This window comes from Protobothrops mucrosquamatus, unplaced genomic scaffold (assembly GCF_001527695.2).
Source record: "Protobothrops mucrosquamatus isolate PMUCROS unplaced genomic scaffold, P.Mucros_1.0 scaffold1337, whole genome shotgun sequence".
In the NCBI taxonomy this organism is placed as follows: Eukaryota; Metazoa; Chordata; class Lepidosauria; order Squamata; family Viperidae; genus Protobothrops; species Protobothrops mucrosquamatus.
This window is the reverse complement of record NW_015387535.1, coordinates 423033-431849: the sequence shown is the minus strand read 5'-3', so window position 1 is coordinate 431849 and position 8817 is coordinate 423033. Positions and strand designations below refer to the sequence as shown.

The following is an 8817-nucleotide window of genomic DNA, read 5'->3' as shown; positions in this document are numbered from 1 at the left end:
AACTTCCAGTGTTGGTGCATTCAGTGCTTCTGGAGGCAGGTTGTTCCACTGGTTAATTGTTCTAACTGTCAGGAAGTTTCTCCTTAGTTCTAGGTTGCTTCTCTCTTTGGTTAGCTTCCACCCGTTGCTCCTTGTCCTGCCTTCAGGCGCTTTGGAAAATAGCTTGACTCCCTCTTCTTTGTGGCAGCCAAATTCTTTTTGATTTTGATGACTGAAGAACAGAGATGAAAACAATCTCACTTCCATTCCTTTGCCATGTAACTGGAGCACATTAGACTAAAAAGGGAGGAGTGCTATTTACCCAGAAGCATCTGAATAGCTAGTTTGGGTCTTCTATTTCTGACCTTGGGTGATTCTAATTCCTTTCTTTTGCTCAACTTTGGGCATTATGAGAGAAATAACTCACAAAATATCCAAACTCCCATTCTTGATTATTTGATCACCATCTCTTGAAAAGTTGCCATCTCATCGTGTCCTCTTCCTCTGGGGAAATATCAGGATTGTCTTCAAATAGTTATTCATGGCTATTACTAAATCAAAAAGAATGGGAGTAGGAGGCTGTGACAATTGTTCCTTCTGCCTTCTTCATTGCTATCTCTGTCCTTGATGCAGACACTAATGTCTCTGTGACTATTCATAATGAAAATTCAGATGAACAAGAGACTAAGAGCCTGAATGTTTGATGACTTCTGGCTTAGATTGCTGTGATTAGGGATTCAGACCCTATTCTCACCAACTCAGCTCCTAAAGACTGAAGCCCTACCCATTTTTACATAACACAATGATCTATACATTTAATGTTCAACTTTCACCAGTATCAAACAGCTCAAACATCAGTTATTACATATAAAAACAGGAAAAGCAGAAACAAAAAAAATAATATACATATATAAAGTACATTTATAATATTATAATCCCTAACTCATGTACAGTTTGTTATTTGCTACTTGAATGGTTTTTCCTATAATGACTTTTCCCAAAACATATTTATTGAAATATAATGGGAACATTTTATGTTTTTCTCTCTCAGAGTACATCAAAGCATTTGTAAGCTCCATACTCTCTTATTCTAAATGATTTGTTTTAACTGCTTTAGTAAACACATTAAGCTTGAATGTTTTCACATTCAGGTTGTTATGGAAACATTTTTTTTTAAAAAGCCACCTGTGGTACCTGATGATTCACTGAATCTCCAAAATTTGATCAATATTTACCATAAAGTTCAATGATATAAAAGCAACAGTATGCCATTCGGCACCTTAAAAAAAATACAGTACTGCTTTTTTTCTCAAAGCACTAATATAGCTGAACATCTTGAATCAATTGTGTAATGTACTCATGAGTAATCCCAGTGATTTGAATGTTTCTTGCTCCATTATTGGCCTTTCTCCCTTATTCACAAACATATGAATATTAAAATATACCAAGTTAGAAACAGATCATCATGGAGAAAATCTGTGTGTTTGCTTAAAGTTGACACCAACTTTATGGACATGATCAAATACTAATCAATCTTATTCAGGTATTCTGACTTTGTAACAAAACATTCAAGGTTTTTTATTCTGCAATGTTATGTATATACATACTGTGATACAAAGCATCAACTAATCCTTGTTTTTTTATTTTCCATAGGGAGTACAAAATGGGTAAGTGCTAGTCCCCCACGCTATGTGCTATCTATCATCTGATAGACAATATTTATCACATATTATATTTAAAAATAAATAAAATGCCCCTAGTGTGCATGTGGGAAAAACTGCTTGATTTTTTTCTATATGTTTTGATGATTTAAAAAAAGAACATGCATTTTGAACTTGGGAAATGTATAGCCAAGAAATCAAGCAAATTTCACTCAGGTCTTATCACTTTGCTTTCTTTTTTTCCAACTTTTTATACAAAACTGTAAATACTGTCATTGCAGGAAAAAGTTGTTTTCACAAATTACCAGCAATTGTATGACACACCCTTTATACATCATACATTATACAACATAAACCTACTTGAAGGCTTTACTATTTTCTTGATATAGCAAATGTGCATGTCACTATTTTCATTTTATACTCAATTAACTACAGTATAACCAGAATGTAGAAGACACAGTGATGTCTGTGGAGATTCTCAGTCATCCAGATCATGATTGTCGCAAAGGTGATTTTCCAAAAGGCAACTGGACTTTTTTTGGGTTGTTTTTTTTAAAAAACATTTTGCTTCTGAGCCAAGAAGCTTCTTCACTTCTGAGGAACTGAAGAAGCTTCTTGGATGAGAAACAAAATATTTAAAAAAAAAATAAATAAACCAAGAAAGTCCAGTTGCCTTTTGGAAAGCACCTTTGGAACAAGGCACAATGATATTTTCATTTCTAACAGCAAATTAGTTGCATCTTCTTAAAATTAGTTTGTTGCCCCACATATGTAGCTTCAAAAATATTTCTTAATATGCAAGCCCTTTTGATTATGCCTTTATTTGCCTGCAGATAGAGGATGTCTTATTCGTGCTCTACAACCCATCATAGTTAAATATGTCTGATACAATTCATTAAAGCTTCAACACTAAACATGCATGTTTGGAATCAATCATTGTAAGTAACCAGGAGTTAGAATTGGGCTGAAAACACACTTATATTTTCCAATGATAAAGTTTAAGTTCTTTAAGAAATGCAGCCCTTGAATGGAAACCAACAATTCAGTTTTATAAGCAATAAAAAAGTAAAATGAAAGTATTAGTTTTATATCTGTATAACGAATGACATTCTTATCAATTGTAGAATGAACTGGAATCCCCATCAGCCCTGGGGTTCCCAGGAAAATCCTGGTTATTATGGCAGGATAACATCATCATCTCTGCTCATGATAGTTTTAATTATGATTTTATATATTTACTGTTTTTTTAAATTCTCTGTTGTATACTGCCCAATATACTCATGTTTTTGGCTCACAATAAATGTATTATATAAATAAATATTGATTTTTTGAGAATCTATAGGAATATCTAAAGGAATATGAAATATACATGATTTCAAAAATCTTTCAGTGAAGCAAGTTTTTGTTTTCTAATTAAAATGTTTGATATGTCATTGCAACAGCACCAAATTATGTTTTATACTATATGCTTATAACAATGTACAGTCTTGGAGAAGGATAAATAAAAGCAAAGTAAAGACATTTCCTCAGAAATTATACAAAAGTATCAGACTAATATTTGCAAAAAAATATATAATTTCATTTTTATTCCTAACACAGCTGGGTACTTTATTTCAATTTTCTGTAAACTTTCTCTTTTATCACATTCAGAATTTCACAAAACTCCCCAAAAGGATTAAAGATATTCTGGCTAAAAAATACAACTATCTGACATGTCCATTTCAAAATTTTCTAATTTACAGGTAGACCTTGTTTAGCAATTGCCTCATTTAAGTAACCGTTCAGTTACAACAGTGATGAAAAATGTTCTATTAGTAATAAAAAAAACCTTTATGATCAATTCTCATATTTATGACTTGGCAGGTGTATAAGCAAAGGAAAGATGAAGAACATTAGCTATTTCACTTAGCGACCACTTTGCTTAATGACTGAGTTGGTAGCCCCAATTATGGTCACTAAACAAGGACCATCTCCATACATGTAATTTCAAAAGTATGATTTATCATGAGATTTAGAACTGCTAATCTTCAAAGCAGTTATTTTTTCATAAATGCTGTTAATAATAATTCAAAGTAGCTTATTTTTATTTTATTTTATTCAAACAATTATTTTCAAGTGTACAGATATATAATAAAATGTACAGATATAAAGCATAAAATCTGACAGGTATTCAAATGACTCCGAATAAAGATTCAGAATTACTTTAAACTATTCACTTAGGAACCCACATATTGCCATGTGTATCAGGAGCTTTGATGTAAGGAATATTCCAAATCCATGGGCGATCTGCAAAGCAAAACAAAAGGACAGACTTGTACCACAGATGAAGATGAACTGAAAAAAATTAAATTAGATTTCCTCTTCCTAAAATTCTTTATATTAAAGCTAACCACTTAAAGCCTAGCCATTTTATAAGCAACCAGTTAGTCTTAAATAATCCAGTATTGCTACTTTAAAACTATGGAGATGTTTATCAATAACTTTTACTTGAAATATAATTAGCTTTTAAACTTACTGCTTCATAACACAAAACCAACTTTTTAAAACCATCTTTAAGTAGTGAGCAATGTTATATACAATTACCCTAAAAGCAAGTACAGAATCAAAAGTTCTTTGGTTATATTTGATCTTAAATGGAATTGCACTTCAAAAGTGGCATGTAATCTGCGTTCATCTGGACTCACAACTCATACTCAAACAACAGGTAGCAGGTGACAGCTGTGACCAAGAGGGCCTTTGCATAGGTACATCTAGACACAGTTGCATCCTTTTCTGGACTGGGACTCCCTTCAAACAGTTATGCTTCAGTCACATCAAGAATAGACTAACCGATGTGCTCAACATAAGACTGTCCTTGAAGATGACTGGGAATCTATACTGGTTCAGAATACAGTGTTGTAGGCAGTGATGTGCATGCTTCATTAGGTTGGGCAGGATAATATTTTGAGCACCTGTTTTGTTCATTTGCATGTTTGTGTTCAGGATATTTGGAATTTCTTTTTTCTGTGTTTTTTGTACTTTTTTCATTTTTAAACTGTAAGCCATCAGAACTGTTGAGATTGGAGGGGGTTCTGAATTGTATATAGCTATATATCTATAAAAAAATAATAAAGTCTGCTGTAAAATAAATTAATATAACCCTTCGATTGCTGTGTTAGACTTTGCTTATTAGAAAACAGAAATGTGATGAATACTAATAAATGCATGTATTAAAGCCTTTGAAAATAATCCTTCCAGAGATCCTATCTTCCATTTCCATGTGTTAGCTTTTAAAGCCATCAATTCTATTGCACACAATGATATTTTAAAATCCCATTTAATTTGAAAGGAAATACAAAATAAGCCTATTGTTTGTTAGACACAGGAGGAGCTGCAGTTCAATAACAAGAGCATATTTGTGCACTGAATGCAATAATAGGATGATGATTGTTGATTTGCAAGTGAAATGTGGTATGTTCAATAGTACTATTACACAAATGAATTGTAACACTGATAATCTTAACCCTTGAAGCAGCATTCTGTATTTATTCAAATTGTGTCTCATCCTTATTACAAAAAGCTTGTAACACACTGACAAAGAGGTAATAATGTGCAAAGGTTTGACGGTTCAGCTGGATTTGGAAATGGAATCTTGTAACAATTGTAATTTAAGCAGCTGTTATATGGAATATCTACCATGTTTCCCCAAAAGCCCCCCCCAGAAAGTAAGCTCCAGCTTGATTTTCGCGGGTGGGCCTAATATAAGCCTTCCCCAAAATAAGCCCTAGTTTTGGGGCAAGGCGCACACCTAAAAATCAAGCTAGGGCAGGGGTAGTGAACTGCCCCACATGCCCCGTACCCACTTACCTTACCGGTAGGACCATCACAGCCAGGCCTTCCACGCCCTGACACTTGTAAAGCTGTGGCTCGTCATGCCAGTGCCGCCACTCATGGCAGGAGGTTGCACAGCGCTTCAGGCTGTTGCCACTGCTTGCAGCAGAACGCATGTTGCTTCGGGCCATTTCTGCTGCTCGTGATAGGATGCTATGTGGCTCTTTGGGCCATTTCCATTGCTTGCGGCAGGACGCCTCATGGCGCTTCATGCTGTTGCCGTTGCGGCAGGATACCACATGGTGCTTCACGCCATTGCTTGTGGCCGGATGCCGCGTAGCCTGCCACGATCGACGGCAATGGCCCGAAGAGCTGCATGGCTTCTTGCCACAAGTGGCAGCAACAGCGGAAAGCACCATGTGGCGTCCTGCGAGCAGCAAAAATGGCCCAAAGCACCGTGCAGCTTCTTGCTGCAAATGGCAGCAACGGCATGAAGCATCATGCGACGTCTTGCCGCGAGTAGCAGAAATGGCCTGAAGCACCATGTGGCTTCTTGCTGCAAGTGGCAACAACAGCATGAAGCATCATCATCCAGCCATGAGTAGCAGCAATGGCATAATGTGCCACACAGCATCCAGCTGCAAGTGGCGGGAAGTGGCTGCTGAAGAAGTCAAGCAGCGGTGCAACAGGTGTCGGGGTGTAGGAGGCCTGGCTGTGGTGGTCCTAAGGTAAGACACCCCCCAAAATAAGACCTAGTGCCTCTTTTGGAGGCAAAAAAATATAAGACCAGGTCTTATTTTTGGGGAAACATGGTAATTAAGAAATGTGTTAAGGAATTTCTTCACAAAATTCTACCTACTTGTCTGTTTTAGCCTTTCTAAATTCTCTTTTCCCAGTAATCGACAACTGCATGTTCTTTATTTTAAATGTTTTTACATTCATTCAAGAAGATTAATTTTACTTTTATCCAGAAAAAATAATTATATAGAAGGAGAATGCCTTACCTTTTTTTTCATACTTCTCAGGGGGCAGATCATAAGGGACAGGAAATGACAATACTGATGTATTAGATAACATGTTTTCCTTTACTTGGAAATACCCTGTATTCAAGTCCTAAAAAAAAAGAGTATTGCATTCAACCAAAATTAAAAAACAAATACAGTAATATGGTGGTGTTAGTAACATGCTGCCAACATGTGCCTATTAGGTAGGCTGTCTAAATAGCAACTATAATCAAATAATTAATGTATAATCAAACTGCCACAATTAAAAGCAGATAATCTATTACTCAGTAATCATTTTCTTTAAACTAAGCAAGACCTCAAAAAAACCAACTTAACTTTCTTAATTTGAAATGAAGAAATGTCCTACATCAGGCATGTCAAACTGCCGCTGAAACTGCGCTCACCCCGTTGCCGGCAATGGGGAAAAAGTCCTGATACGTCACGCGACGTCACATGACGTTGCAAGTTTGACATGCCTGTACTACATCATATTGTAGGTTAATTCCATTAAACAATGAATATAGAGTGGTTTTCACGACTGGAGGTGATGTATATCACATTTAAAATACCACTAAGGAAACACTGAATTCTTGGAGAATAAATATCTCAACAGAGATACAGTTGATACCCATGCTGGTCGTATTTAAAAAAGCTTATCTCTTGAGGTCTAGGATAATGGGTCCTGCATGTTTGACTAGTTTTTACTAGTTGATTTTCTTCCAGATTTGGGTTTTTAAAAAACTATATTTTATGACTTTTACTTTTTTCTTACTTTACCTAAGTGGTTGTCTTATGCTTTTCTAAATAAATAACCAAGAGATAATATTTAATATCCAATGTTGTACTTGCATATAGTATATTAAGACCCTGTTACACCCCACAAATAATAGAAGTATATATTAAGAAAAACTATCAAGCAAAAATGGAATATTATATTCCATCCAGGAACTGAAAAGATTAAAGAAAGGAAGGCAACCTGCCTTACTTATGACACTTTAAGCACAGCTTGTAACATTCACTACCATTATAGCCAGTATCAAGGAATTCTGGGAATTATAACCAAAACCTTTCAAAAGGATCGAATTGTTGCTTGGGATTAAGTATAAAGTTCTATAAGATAAGTATAAAGATTCATTTCCATGATCCCGGTTGATGACATTTCCCGAGAGAAGGGATAGAGACAGCACTGGATTGAGTATATGCTACTGGACAATAAGATGCAACTAGGAGTATTTTTACATCTGGAGCATCCCAGGTTGTATAATCAATTTGCAAGCAAATTTCTGCAGCATATCATTTAGTCATTTTTGCCTCATCCACATTTGTCTTCCCAAATAAAAGGCTGAAAGCTTGTGTCTTCAATGACATCACTGGACATTTGAATGCAGCCCTCAAAGCACCCACAATTTATTTTTAAGATTGAAGTGTAGTCACTCCAGGAAAAAATTATCCAGCTGAATAAAGGATGAACAGTGATTAAATGACTGGGAGAAATGAACAAACTGGTGATTCATATAAGCCTCCTTTCCTAGTATTAAAGTATAATTTAGTTTTGCAATTTAATACAGCCATTAAATGAGCCTACATAATACTGAGTAACTAATAATTTTCTTCGGAACTGAGCTACACATAGAAAAATACTTCTCTTTTTACTTTCTTATGCACATACATTTCTGACATTCTTGAGCAGTGAATAAAAAAGCAAACTGGCTCTATTTGCATTCATTGCAACCACTATAGGATTAGAATGAACTTACAAATTCTGAAGGCAGGAACAAAACTCCTAGTTCATATGATCGGATCATTAGCTGGGTGCCATTTTTCTCAAAAGCTCCCCAAGCAGCCTTGGAAAGATTGGCACTAAGCAGGCATAAACAAGAAAGAGAAGAAAAAAGTTTTGTTTATGCACAGAATGCAAAATTTTGGAGAGAAAAGAATAGAAAAAAAACATAGGGAGTCCTTGACTTAAGACTATTTATTCAGCCCTGAACAAAGGAACTTACAACTTGTGCCTGAAACTATGGTTGTTGTAGCAGTCATATGATCAAAATTTGGGTGCTTGGCAGTTTACCTGCACTTACAACCATAAGGGTGCTTCAACTCCCTCCATCACAGTGGCATTCCTTGGTGATGGCAGCAGTGCTGGGGTAGAATTAGAGGCCCGGGACCTTCAGCGATACTGTATTAGCCAGCTGCCACTGCCTCCAAGCCTCTATTTCAGTCTCAGTGCAGCCTCTATTGAGTAACCACATCATGGCCTGCCACCTCAGTGCAAAGCCTCAGTCTCCCCCCCCCCCCCCCCCCCCCCCCCCCCCCCCCCCCCCCCCCCCCCCCCCCCCCCCCCCCGCTCCCCCCCCCCCCCC

At 36.4% G+C, this 8817-nt stretch overlaps 1 protein-coding gene across 1 annotated transcript in view; it reads right to left on the bottom strand.

The window, feature by feature from the left end:
- Nucleotides 1-3236: 3236 nt before the first annotated feature.
- TDP1 (tyrosyl-DNA phosphodiesterase 1) overlaps nucleotides 3237-8817 on the bottom strand; it is a 28097-nt gene continuing 22516 nt past the window's right edge. The window contains exons 13-15 of the mRNA XM_015821477.1: nucleotides 8212-8314; nucleotides 6455-6563; nucleotides 3237-3926 (exon numbers count right to left, since the gene is read on the bottom strand). Coding sequence (XP_015676963.1) covers nucleotides 3853-3926; nucleotides 6455-6563; nucleotides 8212-8314 — 286 coding nt within the window. The 3' untranslated portion in view covers nucleotides 3237-3852. The remainder of the gene's footprint in view (nucleotides 3927-6454; nucleotides 6564-8211; nucleotides 8315-8817) is intronic.